Raw genomic sequence first — 15,736 nt, 5'->3', positions numbered from 1 at the left:
AAAAAATCTGTCATGGCTTCTTTAAAAGTATTTCAAAGGTTTTGGATTTAGCTCAGTGGTAGAGTGCTTGCCTAGCAAGTGCAAGGCCCTGGGTTCGATCCTCAGCTCAAAAAAAAAAAAAAATCTCTAGCCGGGCGGTGGTGGCTCATGCCTATAATCCCAGCACTCGGGAGCCAGAGGCAGGTGGATCTCTGTGAGTTCCAGGCCAGCCTAGTCTACAGAGCTAGTCCAGGACAGGCTCCAAAGCTACAAAGAAACCCTGTCTCAAAAAACAAAAACAAAAAAAAAAAAGTATATCAAAATTTCCAAGTTGGTGATTTCTGCAAAAAGTGGAATGGATTTGAAATCATTAAGAAACTTTTATCTGCGCCTGGAGAGGCTCCTTGGTTAAGAGCACTGGCTACTCTTGCAGATGACCTGGGTTCAGTTCCCAGGGCACCCACCATCTTCTGTAGCGCAGCAAGCACATGGCACACTCAACATCTGTGAACGTGAAACACTCACACACATAGAATAGAAAAACAGACCTTTAGAAAAAGACTTAGGGGTTCTTAGAAGAAAAACTGAGAAAAAAAGACACATGTGTGGCTTCTTTCTCCCATGGAGGATTACTTAGCTCAAGAGTCGCCCTCTTCAGTCACAGTAGGTGACTGATGACTGGTACAAGTTTCTCTTTTCAGTTACTGTGACTAGCCTTGGTTTCCCTCTCCTTGTTCCCTCTGAGAACTTCTTTATCTGCTTAATTTCATCTAATTCCTCAGTTGTCTCTGTCAGCTTCACCAGTGTGAATGTCAGCTACTGTGGATTGTTGTCTTACCACTCGATTTCCTTTCCTCTTGACCTGATTCCAGATCCTAATTTGTGTGCAGCCCTAATGAAGACAGCCTAAGTTCTCTATGTATTACATACATGCGTACATACATGCGTACATACATACATTCCTGGTTATCATCACCAAATGTACAGTATTTCCTACTGTGATTGGCTCCTCTTTGTACCCCTGCAATTCTTTCACTTTCTTCTCATCAGCTCTATATTAAATTGTTTCAGAGATTTCAGAATCTAGCTTGAACCTGACACTCTTTACTTTCAGTTCCTATGCTGTCAAGAAAAGACAGCTAGCTCATCTCTTTTAAACTCTCATGGTTATTATTTGCTATACAAAAATCTACATGGTTGAGCGTTTCTTTTGTGTGTGTTATTCCTCTAGAAATGTACCCAAATGATTAAGGAATAGTTCCTAAGAGCAAAATTGCAGAACTATCTGAATGTTTGGCAATATAATTGTAACATTTTTATTCACCAGTAAACTAAGTTATTAAAGAGCAAGGAAGAAGATACGAATGTGCTGGGTGTAGTGGACATACCTTTATTCCCAGCACTCAGGAGCCAGAGACTGGTAGATCTCTGTGAGTTCAAAATCAACCTGGTCTACAGAGTGAGTTCCAGACTAAGCAGAACGTCACAGTGAGACCTTGTCTCAAAAAGTAAAAAAAAAAAAAAAAAAAAAAAAAAAAAAAAAAAACCTATGTGAATGTTGTAATATTGAGTTTCATTGTAACATTGCATACGTGTATTTTGGGTTTTTTGTTTGGTTGGTTGGTTGGTTGGTTTTTGTTTTGGTTTTTCAAGGCAGCTTTGGAGCCTGTCCTGGAGCTCACTCTGTAGCCCAGGCTGGCCTCAAACTCACAGAGATCCACCTGCCTCTGCCTCCCGAGTGCTGGGATTAAAGTGTGCGCCAGCACCGCCCGGCAGCATGACATACGTATCTTTTGTGTTTTGGTCATTTTCACGCATTACCCTCTCGTGAGCACTCATACCCCTGCTGACTCCTCCCTCCCTCCCTCCCTCCCTGTGAGACTCCCTGCTGCAAGACTGGCTGTGACAGACCTGATCCTGTCCCGGCAACCACTCTCCTTTGTTGCTGAAGGGTAAAAAGACTGACCCTCCCTGCAGCTGTGGGTTCTTCCCTCCCCATTTTCTGTGGTATTGTCTGAGCCTTGGATGATGTGATGCAGAGGTCCCAGTGAGGTCTGAGGACTCGGTGGTCACTTATTCTCAGCAGTTTGACCAGTTAGGAATCCTGAAGTAACCACTACCACTGCAGGGGGAAAAAAAGAATAAAGCAAAGCAAAGCAACAAAAGAAAGCACTTTTCTGACCAGTGCTGCAAATAGGAAGTACTAATCTGTGGCACTAACGTGCACATTTAGGAGGTGTTTTGACAGGCATATGATATCCATTTAGCAAAACCATAGCAGTAGCTTCCCCGCTAGAACCTATGACCCCTTTCCTCCTAAGGCATGGGTTTTGTCTAGTTTATATACCAGAGCTAATGATCAGAGCCTCAATCCAACCAGACAGCAGTTGTTTGCCCCTGTTTTAGCCATGCCACTATCTCACAGTGGGCTCATTTCCCTGGTCAGGTCAACTAGTACACAAGGTCCACAGCCGAATAAGGCTATTGACGGTCATTTCCCCCCACCAGCCTGCATGGCGCTTTATGGCACTGTGAGTGCAGCTAAGCAAAGAAGACACTTGCAGCTCAGTTATAGCTTGATTGCTCTATTCTCTGCATCCAAAGCATATGGTGTGTTCACTCCCTTAAGGGAGTTCTGGTGAGCAATCAATAAAAATACTGTTTTAAGGGCCTTGGGTCTCCCTGACAAATAATTTATAGGTTTTGTTTTGTTTTGTTTTAATTCTTGATTTGCAAGTATGTGTGTGTTTGTGCGTATATATACACAAATATATATATTTGTAAGAATATGCATAATTATGGGTACATGGAGGCCAAGAGAGAGTGCAAGATTCCCTCCGAACTGAAGTTAGAGACACTCACAGGATAACCAGCTTGTCGATTTGTGCTGACATCCAAACTCACAGTAGACCATCTCTCCACCCTATTTTATTTTTAATACCCTTACAAAGTGTCAGATTTTTTCTTGGCTTTTTCATACAAACTTTGTTTTAGTTTATGCCCCCCCAGTCTCACTACCCACATCTCTCCATGACATTCCATCCCCAGTATTCATTTCACAAGTGTTCTATTACTCTCTCTCCCTTAAAGCCTCTCAGTTTTCTTCGCAGCTGATTTAAAGTCCACTGTGTGTATGTACCATGTTCTCACTGCCCATCAGTGTCAGCCACATGAACAAAATGAAGGGAAAATATCGTTGTTTCAGTTGTACAGAAAAGGGCATTTGACAAATTCCAATACCTACTCATGATTTTAAAAACTCAGTATGTCAGAAATAGAGGATTTTTCTCAACATGATAAAGAAACATTTGAAAAAACTCAGTGGTGAAAGACTGAAATTTTTTCCTCCAAGACCAGGAAGAAAACAAAGGCGTTTGCTATCACCACTCTCCTTCAGGATAGTGTTAAACTTTCCAGCCAGAGCAGCTAGGAAAAAGGGAGTAGGGAGGGAGGGGAAATGGATTGCATAGTTACATCCAGATGCAAAAGAATGAAACTGACCAAGGACCTACCTATGAGGGCTAATCTAGTAGAGGAACATGTGGATGGCATTGAATTGGACAACGATCCCTGCAGTTGGTGCCAAAGGCACAGGCAACAAACTAGAACATGAATGAAGAGGTTTGTCACTACTGAAAATGGTCATGTACAGAAACACTAGAGCAGAGGCAGTCTACAAAATGGAGAAAGGGTTTGCAGACATCTGAAGTGAATTAGTGTCCATGGCCTGGGGAGGTGGCTCAGTGGTAAAGTGCTTGCTGTGGAAGTCTGGGTACCTGAGCTGACTTGCCACTCAGTGAGAGACCCTGTCTCAAGGTATAAAGTGATGGGCTGGAGAGATGGCTTGGTGGTTAGGAGAACTGGCTGCTCTTCCAAGGGACTTGGTTGAATTTCCATCAACCACAGGGGCTGCTCATAACCATCTGTAACTCCAGTTCCAGTGCCCTCTTCTGGCCACGTCAGGTGCTTAGAACACACATGGTACGCAAACATACAAAGTGCAAGGTGATTGAGGAAAACAGTTGAAGTCAGTTTCTGCCTTCTGCATGTGAGCACACACATGTACATGAATACATGATATACACAGAACATCCAGGCTATTTGAAGAATTTATAAAACTGAACAATAATAAAAATAAAACCCATTTCACACATGAACAAAGGATTTGAATAGAAAGAACTATTTGTCTCCAAAGAAGACAAACAGATGACCAATAAACACATAAAATAGTAATATCATTCAATGATCACTAGAAAAAGACAAATCAATCAGTGATTACCACAAATGAATTAGTGAGGGTAAAGCTCTTCCCACTACCACCATGACCCCAAAGAAAGAAAAATAAATGTTGGTTTAGAATTGGTTGGGAGAAATTGAAACCATTATAAACTTCTGGTGGGATGGGGCAATACTATGGAAATAAATTTGATAGCTTTTTAAAATATTTAAACATAAAATAACATGTGATTCATCAGTTCCACTCGTAAGCACACCACCGAAAGAACTGAGATAATTGTACAAATGTAACGTGTGTGTGTCTGTGTGTGTGTGTGTGTGTGTGTGTGTGTGTGTATATATGCATATATAGAGACACACACTATATATATGCATATATATAGACACACAGCATTATTCACAGTCACCACAAAGTAGAAATAATGCACATCTGTCTACAGATTAGATACAATAAATGCACACAATGGAATATAATTTAGCAGTAAAAGGAAGAAAGTTCTGCAAAGTGCTGTAATGTGGACAGATCATCAAAGTGTAGCAGGAAATCTGCTTTGGTCTTTTGATAAAAACCCAGGAGCCAGATTTTGGGGTGAATGCTGAAAGATCAGAGAGACACAGGAACAAGCCACTGCCACGTCTCACCTCAAGGACTCCTCAGCCTCAAAAAGCCTCTAGTTCCTGTCTCCTCACGCCTTATGTACCTTTCTCCGCCCAGCCATATGACTTCTTTCTTAGTGCTTCGATTAAAGGCGTGTGACTCCCAAGTACTGGGATTAAAGGTGTATGCCACCACTGCCTGGCTCTGTTTCTTTCCTAGACTGAATCAATCTCATGTAGTCCAGGGTGGCTTTGAACTCACAGAGATCCAGACAGATCTCTGCCTCCTGAGTGCTTGGATTAAAGATGTGTGCCACCACTGCTTGGCATCTATGTTGAATCTGTTCTCTGATCTTCAGGCAAATTTTATTAGGGTACACAATATATCACCACATCGAAGTGTTGTGTTAACTAAGTAAAAAGACCAGTACATGGTTCTGCTTACATGTATAGACAGGCAACTCATTGACACAGACAGATGAAAAATAGAACTGGGGTTGCCAGGGAGTTACAGGCAAGAGGAGTGGAATAGCCTAATGGTTAGAGACTTTCTGACTGAGTTATTAAATAGTTAAAAACAGGTCATGGTAATGGTTGGACAACACTGAAGTATACTTAATGGTGTGTAGTGGACCCTTACAGTTGTTTGAACAATAAATTAACTTTTACTTGAGAAAGTGGGTGATTTTGCCTAGCGTCCACAGAGCTGGGTTCAAGTACCAATACCACAAAACAAACAACCAAAATAAAATGAAATGAAAAAGAACCAGTGAACTCTTTAGCTGTTAAGATTCATACTCAAGGTGATGCTTTCCTGCAGAAATTCTGTCTCTTACTTAAGAGACAGTTGTTTTTCCTTAACTTTGTATACTTCTCTGTGTATTTGTAGGGTTAATGCCTCTGGGAAGCCAGGAGTCTTCAGACAGCCTTGCAGCAGAGATTATTACACCTGAAATCAGGTAAGGAGGGTGGCAGTCGCTCTACTAAGTCCTTGTGGAGAACTTATCTCCAGTGTAAACAGAACCAGCTCCTCTTTTGGATGGGCATTTCAGCCTGAACTCGGTATTACAGTTCCTTGTTTTCAGCGTTTTAGAAGTTTTCTAAATTGTCCAGAGAACTAATTATTTTCCCTTGAGTGAGACAGTCTTTCACATTACAAAATCAAACTCATATATTGCACTTTGGAGCCTCAGCAGACAGCATGAAAATAGGCAAGACAAGGTACTTAGCTCTCATCCTAATAAACAATGACTAAGATTTATGAATTAACCCTGGGAGTAATCTGAAGGTACAGTGCTACAAATAGAGGAGCTCTTCCCATCTGTAACTCCTCCTCCTCCTCCTCAGCATCCCTCACCTGTTCGTCTGGACATAGCATCTTAGAGAGTTCATGTCCTTCAGTACATTTCGCAGCATTATGTGTATGAATGAAAAAGACAGGAGGGAACTGACTGTGCAGACGGTAATGATGACCTTGTGGACCTGTTTGTCGTTGTCCACCAGGTCCCATCTCATCACGGTGTGGGTGTGCGCCACTCCAGCCATGGCTCAAGTGTAGAGCTTAGAGGACAACTTGGGAATTGGTTCTCTCTTTGTACCTTGGAATCGAGGAACCAGACTTGGGCTGTCAGCCATCTCCCTAGCCCCTTATGTTACCTTTACTTTTCACCATCTGGGAACAAACGAAATTAGTTGAATGGATGCATACTTGTTCTTCATAAGTATTTACAATGGCTATATCCTTTATTCCAAAAGCAGTAAAGGAAGCCTTTTGGTAAAGGTTTTTTAAGCTAAAAAGGAGCAAGGATAACCCACAACTGATTTTTCTGTGTGTGATTAGATACAACTTAAATCTGCTCTATATCCTAAAGAGCTAACAAGAAAATGAAATTATAAACAGTGATGAAAACTTACAGTATATGTCATAGACAGTGAGTTAATATTTGATATTTTTCACCCACATCAGGGTTTTGGAGGAACTAGAAGCCTCAAAGGGAAAAGGGGGGGGGGGATGTCCTTAGAACAAATTACAGAATGTCTTCTGTGTAGAAATGTGCCCATCTTTTAACTGAAAATTTGCCTTTCTGGTAAATAATCTTAAGGAAATAGCCAACAATATACACAAAGGTATTTTATAAAGCTGCTCATTATTAAAATATTAAAAGCTTGGGGTTGGAGATTTAGCTCAGCGGTAGAGCACTTGCCTAGCAAGCACAAGGCCCTGGGTTCAGTACTCAGCTCTGGGGGAAAAAAAAAAAAAATATATATATATATATATATATATATATATATATATATATATATATATATATATAAAGCTTAAAATGTATCATCTAAATAAGTAACCATTGATTTATAACTTTTAGTACTGTGTCATTTAAATTTTTGAGATATAATATTAAAAGATTGTGGAATTCTAAGGTAATGAGCAAGTACCAGTACAAAACATTCTGCTCTATCCTTTTCCTTTGGAAAGCAAATATGTGTCTTACGTATATATACACAGAACTAGAAGGTTGTTTCAGCAACAGTCACTTTGCACTATATGGTCACAGAGTCATAGTTTAAATATTACATAAGAAGGGAAACAGGATTTGGAATTGTCTTGAAACATAGGAACTGTTTCTTCAGACTGTTCTTTCTAGAAGGAGTTTAGTTTGTACAGGGGACGCCTTCTGTACTCATAAGGCTCTGAACTCATTGCAGACACTCTTTTTCATTTGTATCCTGTGTATTGGTACTCCAACTTTATATAGCTGGGTCATAATTCCTATAGCGTCTTACTTAATGATCTAGATAACCAACTTGTATCTTTCTCACTCAGGGAGAAACTTATTCGTCTTCAGCATGAGAATAAGATGTTAAAAATCAGTCAAGAGGGTTCAGACAATGAGAAAATTGCCTTATTGCAGAGCCTTCTAGATGATGCAAACCTGCGCAAGAATGAGCTGGAGACGGAGAACAGGTAGCGTGTGTGGGTGCAGTGACTGGCCACAGCTTCTCCCTCTGTGCCTTGATTAGGGTATTTTTAAAGAGAGGCTTGGGATGGATTGGAATGATTATAAGCTAGTACATTTCTTGCTTTTTTTTTTTTTTTTATTAACTACAACATTTCTTCTTTTTCTTCCCTCCAAATCATCTCCTCCCCACTCTCCTTCAAATTCATGGCCTCTTCTTTCACTAATTGTTATTGCGTGTGTGTGTGTGTGTGTGTGTGTGTGTGTGTGTGTGTGTGTGTGTTTTCAGGGCTGACCATTTGTCCCTGTACAACCAGTTGGTGTGCTCTTCCCTGAAGGGCCACCTCTCCCATTCTCAGCTTTCCTTAGTTGTCTATAGTTTTTTGTGTACAGTTGAGGCCCCATGGGCTTTTCCCCATCACTTTGGCATGTCCATTTGTGTTGTCTTTGTTCAGCTTTTATGTTTCTTTTTAAGATTGTTTAATTTGTTTGACACAGTGTCTCACTATATAGTCCTGGCTGGCCTGGAACTTAGAGATCTGCCTGCCTGTGCTAGTATTAAAGCCTGTATTACCATCCCTGGCTTTAAAAAACAAACAAAAAACAAAAACAGATATCTAGAGGATTAAAAAATATCTGATACAGGGTTGGACAGATGGGTCAGTGGTTAAGAACACTGGATGCTCTTCCAGAGGACCTGGGTTCAATTCCCAGCACTCACATGGCGGGAATTGAACCCAACACACTCACACAGACTTACATGCAGGTCAAACACCAATGCACATAAAATAAAAATACATAAATCATTTTTAAAAACATATCTGATGCATTCACACTTTTCACAGCAATTGCTGTTTATAGTTGATTTTCACAAGCTAATGTTTGAAAGGATCTGCTGGTGTGGAGTTGAATTGATAAAGTATTTTTTCTCTCATTTATTATTTGTCATGACCTTAAAAGGAAATTTTTCCTCCCAAGAGCAGTTTAGTTATTTTGAAAATTTAAACTATTACATTAAAAAAATTCCATTTCTGCTTGTAAATTTTCCTTGTCTTCATGTTAAACAGTTTTTCAGAGTCAGTCACTATAAAATTAGCATGTTGTTATTGTTGTTGCTTTTTGTTTGTTTGTTTTTAAGACAGGATTTTTCTGTGTAGCACTGGCTGTCCAGGAACTCACTCTGTAGATCAGGCTGGCCTCAAACACAGAGATCCACCTGTCTCTGTCTCCCAAGTTCTGGGATTAAAGGTACATGTCACCACACCCGGCTTGAGAAATGTTTCTTAAGTAACAAATGTGGCAGTGTTTCCCTTTTCTTACTGTTGTTATGCTGTTATAAGCTGTCTTTTTTTTTTTTTTTTTACAGTTGACATTCTTATGGCATGTGACTGTATGCTCTGCATGACTGTGTGCTGTGGCATTTTCCCCAGGCAGGGTCAGATTGTTGGGATGGCTTTACCTAGTCTTGTAATACTAAGTTATATAGGTACTGAGGCAGAGTAGATAAAATTATAGAGGAATAGAAATATCTTGTGATTATAAGAACGTCGTTAAATATAATGCTCTGTGGAGCATTATATGTGATCACTTAGCAACACAGAATTAGTGCTTTTTTTTTAAATGAAATTTTAATTTAAAATTTTTTTAAGAGTTACTTATTTTTATTTTATGTGTGAGACTTTTGCCTGTGTGTGTGTCTGTGCAATACGGGCATGCACTGCCCACGGAGGCTAGAGATCCCTGGGATTGGAATTGCAGATAGTTGTTAGCTACCATGGGAATTGAACCCAGGTCCTTTTTAAGAGCAGCCAGTGCTCTTAACCACTGAGCCATCTCTCCAGCACCCTTTCTTTTCTTTTTTGAGAATTTCATACATGAGTACTGTATTTTCATCATTTCCTACCACCTGCCCTTTTCTGTCACTAACTCCTACCATGTCCCTCCTCTCAAATTCATGACCTCTTCTTCTGTAATTACCACACACACACACACACACACACACACACACACACACACACACACACACACACACAGAGTACTGAGTTCATTTAGTATTGCTCTTATGTACAGACATGCTGCCCACTTGGGGTTGGATAGCTGGGCAGGAGCACATTCCTGAAGAAAACTGATTCTCCCTCTCAGGAGCCATTGACTACCTGTAACTCTTTCTTTAGGGGTGAGGCCTTATGAGATTCCCTCATCCATATGGCATTATCAGTTGGTGGCGTTACTATGCATGTCTTGTTTAGGTAACCATATTAAGACTCTGGCACTTACAGTGATTTTTCCCTGATCCTAATTAAGGGTTGCATTGTAGATGTATCAGCTGCAGTTGGGCACCCCATGGTCACTTATTCTCTCTACTTTGATCAGTTGTGGATCACTGTGGAGTGTCCATCCACAGCAAAAATAAAGCTTCTTGAATAAGGTGTGAAAGCCACAGTTACCTGTAGGTATAAGGATAAGTACTTAGAGCAGTTAGAAATTAGTTTAGAAAAATGGCAGTCGTGGGTTCTCCTCTAGGGCCTGTGACCTCTCCAGCAATGGTCATTGCCTGGTTTTACAGCATGAGTTCCCTCACAGAGACTAGACCTTAAATCTAATGCACAGCTCTTGGTTACCACCAAGCCACAGGGCCAGTATTGCATCCTTGGGGATGTCTTGCCACTCCAGTCATTGTCGTTGTTGTGGTTTACAGCCTTCACAGTTGGCTAGGACTACCCATTGCTTTTCTCACTCAGGAGCTTGCACAGCACCTTCTGATCCTGAGAGCTAGTCTGCAGTGGGGAACTTTCCAGGGCAGTTCCAGCCTGATTCCTCCAAGTCCTGTGCCCAAAGTGTGTGGTGTCTTCAGCAACAGGAGCTTAGAAAAGTAGCAAGTAGAGAAAGGAAAGTCCTAGAGGACTATGGAAGAGTCTTGAGCTGCGTTCCTTGTTCTCTGTATTTTAAACATTCTGATCCAGTCTGCTGCTTCCTACTCTAAATTTCATTCCAGTAGAAAAAGCACCCACAGTTCCTTCATACTTTTTCTCCTAATTCTTGTTTTTTTCTCTTTGAAAACAAAACAGGTAGTTTTCACAAAACAGATAACTTAGTTTCTGTGTATTATTATAATTATTAACACATGTTAATTCACACATTTGTGGGTTTCACGATGGCCTTTTTACACGTAGAAATATCATGTTTTTACCATGCCTGTTTCCAGATTCCTTACTACCCATCTCACCCCATCCTTGTCACACACATGCGTGTGCCTTGGACCTTCTCTTGTGGTTTGTTTGTTTGTTTTGTGGTGCTGAGGATCGAACCCAGGGCCTTGTGCTTGCTAGGCAAGGACTCTACCACTGAGCTAAATCCCCAACCCCACTTCTCTTGTTTTTAACAGAAGTCTCCATTCTACTTTCTGGTTTGTTTGTTTGTTTTGTTTTGTTTTTGGTGGTGGTTTTATTTTTCTTCCCCTTTGTTTTTTACTCTTTTGGGGAGCCCACCACCCAGCTCCCAAATAAATCACACACAGAGGCTTATTCTTAATTATAAATGTCCGGCCTTAGCTTGGCTTAAATTATTAAATTATTACCCAGCTTTACTTAAATTATCCCATCTATCTTTTGCCTCTGGGCTTTTCCTGTTCTCTTATTTCAGTATCTTACTCTTCATGGCTTGCTGTATAGGTGGCCCCTGGAGTCCTCCTCCTCCTCCATCTACTTCTTCTTTTCTCCTTCCAGATTTCTCCTTTTATATATTCTCTCTGCCTGCCTATCCTTTTTCCTGACTTGCTATTGACCATTCAGCTCTTTATTAGACAATCAGGTGTTTTAGACAGGCACAGTAACACAGCCTCAGAGTTAAACAAATGCAACATAAACAAAAGTAACACACCTTAAAATAATATTTACCAGGAGGGTTGGGGATTTAGCTCAGTGGTAGAGCACTTGCCTAGCAAGCGCAAGGCCCTGGGTTCGATACTCAGCTCAAAAAATAAAAATAATAATAATAACAATATTTCCCAACACTCCTTAGTTTCCAAATATGAGAGAAAACTTTTTTTTTTTTTTTTTTTTTTTTGAGACAAGGTTTCTGGCTGTCCTGGAACTCACTCTGTAGACCAGGCTGGCCTTGAACTCACAGAAATCCACCTGCCTCTACTACTTTTCTTCTATGGTTATCTTTTTTCACTTAGCATGATGTACACCAATTCCATCCTACAAATGACAAAATTTCATTATTCGTCCTAAGTAAAATGTGTATTTATTCAACCGCTTCTTTATCTGTTCATCTGTTGATGGGCACTGAAGCTGTTAGCATTACTTAGCATTGTGAATAGTGCTGTGACAAACATAAGTATGTGACTGTCTCAGTTGTATACTGGCTCTGACTTTTGTGTGTGTACCCAGGAATGGCAAGGATGGATTGAATAAACAATGGTTTGTTTTATTTTTAGTTTGCTGATTTCCATAACTGTTTTTGCTAGTTTACATTATTCCTGACACTGTAGAAGGGTTCATTTGGCTTTTTTATATCTTTGCCAGCATTTGGGCTGGAAAGATGGCTGAATGGTTAAGAGCACTGACTGGCCTTCCAGAGGATTTGGGTTTCATTTCTGAACCCTCTTGGGGGCTCACAGTGGTCTGAAACTCCACTCTCAGTCCCAGAGGATCTCACACCCTCTTTGGGCCTCTGCAGGCACTGTATACATGTGGTGCACATGCATACATTCAGCCAGAACACCCATAAAAATAAAATGAATAAATAATTAACTTAAAAAACTATTTGTGGGGTTGGGGATTTAGCTCAGTGGTAGAGTGCTTGCTAGCAAGGCCCTGGGTTTGGTCCTCAGCTCCGGCAAAAAAAAAAAGAAAAAAGAAAAAAAAACTATTTGTTAGCATTCGTTGGAGACTTCATTTTTCTTAATTTTTTGGTTACTAATTTTGGTTTAGTTTTATTTCTTTATGATCACTGCACACTAATTCTTACCATATGAATAGCTGGCAGTGTTTCTCCTACTCTGTATGTTCTCTATTCTACACTCAGACTTGCCAGTTCTTTATCTTTGTTTTCTGAACTACTGGACTCCTGTTGAGGAAATTGTGTTAATGATCTTACCATGTTTCCTATGATAGCTTCAAGATTTTAAATCTTCAGTCCTTTTCAGTGGATTTTGGCACAGGGTGAGAGATGTGAATCTCATTTCATTCTTCCACATGCAGATATTTGTTTTTCTGGAACCTCCTATACATTGTTGGCTAGGTCTGGTTTTACCTCAACACTACACTTCTGTTGTTAGGACTTTCTGATGGCTTTAATATCAAATGAGTGGTGCCACCAGCATTAGTCTTTTTATCTGTGTGGATAATGCTATTGGAATTTTGATGGGAATTGCATTGAACCTGCAACTGCTTTGGATAGTTTGGGAACTTCAGCAACATTAATTCCCCTAGTCGGTCAGTGGAAACTCTTTCTGCCCTTTGTTAATCCTCTTCAGTTCCTGTCTAGTAATTTTCACCCTAGAGATCTGCCTCAGTTTTGTTTAGGTTTATTCCTAGAAATGGTTTGGTTTGGTTTGAGGGTTTTTGTTGTTGTTGTTGTTGTTTGGTTTGTGAGGGTTTTGTAGCAGTTATTGGAATCGCTCCTCTGGGTTCTTTCTGAGGAAGGTCACTATTGGTGTACAGAGTAACTACTGTTGGCAGGCCTTGGGGGTTCACATCTTTAATCTCACTCCTTGGGAGGCAGAGGCAGGTGCATCTCTCAGAGTCCAAGCCCATGTGGTCTACACGGTGTGTTCCAGGCCAGCCAGGGCTACATACTGAGACCCTGTCTTAGAAAACAAAAGGAAAGCTACTATTTTTGTATATTGACTCTGTATCCTAACTGATTTTTTGTTGTTGTCAGTTTTAAAAAGGTTTTTTTGGGCGGGGGTGGTGGCGCACACCTTTAATCCCAGCACTTGGGAGGCAGAGGCAGGCGGATCTCTGTGAGTTCAAGGCCAGCCTGGGCTACCAAGTGAGTTCCAGGAAAAGGCACAAAGCTACACAGAGAAACCCTGTCTCAAAAAAAAAAAAAAAGGTTTTTTTTGGTAGAATCTTTAGAATTTTCTTTGTATAGTATCTTGTCAACAGAAGTAATTAATTTCTCTCCTTTCCTAGGAAAGTTATTTGGAACTCTGAAGTATTACATAGCAAATAATTATGTTTATCTGCCAGACAGTATGTTAAAATTGCCTTTTGTAACCCTTATAACAGTATTTTTAGCTCCATCTTCAAGCCGAGGAAGCTGAAGCCTAAGAACATTCAGTGGTTTTCAGTTAGCAGGTTTAATTACTAAAGCCAGGGCTCTTAGCTCCCGAAGTCTACAGTGGCATTGCAGATTTTAAAAAGGCAGGGAGAGGGAAAGCCAGAGTGACGTCATGTTGTTTTGGTTTTTTGACACAGGCTCGTATGTGTACCAGGCTGGCCTCAAGCTTACTATATGGCTAAGGATGACCTTAAGCTTCTGACTTTCCTGCCTCCATTCCCCAAGTTTGGGAACCACAGGCATGTGCCACTATGCCTGGTTTATACAGTGCTGGGGGTGGAGCCATGCATCTAGGCAAGCGCTCTACCAACTGAGCTACATCTCCAGCCCAACAGTGAAATTTTAAATATAAAAAATAATATGGAGGGGACTGGAGAGATGGCTCAGTGGTTAAGAGCACTGGCTGTTCTTCCAGAGGTCCTGTGTTCAATTCCCAGCAACTACATGGTGGCTTGCAGCCATCTGTAATGAGATCTGGTGCCCTCCTCTGGCCTGCAGGCATACATGTAGACAGAACACCATGTACATAATAAATAAATCTTAAAAAAAAAACAAAAAACACTATGCAAAGTAATCTTTACTTGTGAAACTGTGAGGGTGCTGTTGCGATTATACGGTGCTACTACAGCCTGAGTTCTAAGCTTGCCAGTGATGCTTCAGTGAAATCAGTGTGACAGCCCAAGGGGAAGAAGTGTATGTGGAGAATTAATGTGTGCTTGCTTTGCAGGCTGGTGAACCAGAGACTTCTGGAAGTACAGTCACAAGTAGAAGAACTGCAGAAATCTTTGCAGGATCAAGGATCAAAAGCAGAAGATGTAAGTTTTGTTATATACCAACCATGCTCTGAAAGTTTCACAACTAAGAGAACCTATAATTTTAATACTTTATAAAATAAATTCATGTGTGTGAGTTGTAGGGGCAGTTGTCATGTGCATATGCACTCCACAGCTCACTGTAGAGGACAGGGGACAACCTGTGGGGCTTGTTTCTGTCCTTGCTCCATGTGAGTCCCAGGAACTAGTGACAAACCTCTTTACCATTGAACCATCTCTCAGGCACATCTCCAGTTTTTTTATTTGCTGATATCTAATAATTTAGCATTATACTTCTTATAGGGAAGAAATACCGTCTTCCTTTTCCATGGCATTCTTTGTTTCAAAGCCCTGTCTAATTGACTCTGCTAAGTTTTCTTGTGGTATCAGGCAAGACATTACATGGAAGAGCTACATCTTAAGTGTGTTCAATTCATAGTGAAGTAAAAGGTTCCCCCTCAAGCCAAAACAAAAAGTGTAAAGACACGTCCAAGAAGAAATTTTTAATATGAACTTGGTATTTAAGAAAAGAATGCTATCTCTAGCATCAGAATCCATGCTGACCTTTTTATAATTTTTTAGCATTCTGTATATCTCTGTCTTAGCTCTCCTCTGCTATTAGCACATTCTCACTGGAATATGGTACCTGTGCTGAGCGCAGGATGATGACTCACATCATCTCTGTCCACTAACCACCTTTCACAGTGCTTAGGATGCCTAGTAGACATCTCTGGCAACAAGAAATAGGTTATAATTGGTAAATCCTTTATATTGAATAAAACAAACATACACGATAAAACTAAAGCACAAAAATGTTTAAGAACGGTGTAAAGAATAGGGAAAATCAATGTTAAATAATCAGTC

The 15,736-nt window shown here is 40.4% G+C and overlaps 1 protein-coding gene across 3 annotated transcripts in view; it reads left to right on the top strand.

The window, feature by feature from the left end:
- The window catches only part of Hook3 (hook microtubule tethering protein 3), a 90,099-nt gene that overhangs the window by 53,590 nt on the left and 20,773 nt on the right, over positions 1–15,736 (top strand). For all 3 annotated transcript variants that reach the window (XM_036209470.1, XM_036209469.1, XM_036209471.1), the window contains exons 14-16: positions 5,702–5,771; positions 7,637–7,777; positions 14,788–14,875. In XM_036209470.1, coding sequence (XP_036065363.1) covers positions 5,702–5,771; positions 7,637–7,777; positions 14,788–14,875 — 299 coding nt within the window. The remainder of the gene's footprint in view (positions 1–5,701; positions 5,772–7,636; positions 7,778–14,787; positions 14,876–15,736) is intronic.

The sequence above is a fragment of the Onychomys torridus genome, chromosome 17 (assembly GCF_903995425.1).
Source record: "Onychomys torridus chromosome 17, mOncTor1.1, whole genome shotgun sequence".
Classification (NCBI taxonomy): Eukaryota; Metazoa; Chordata; class Mammalia; order Rodentia; family Cricetidae; genus Onychomys; species Onychomys torridus.
This window is presented reverse-complemented; position numbering and strand designations above follow the sequence as displayed.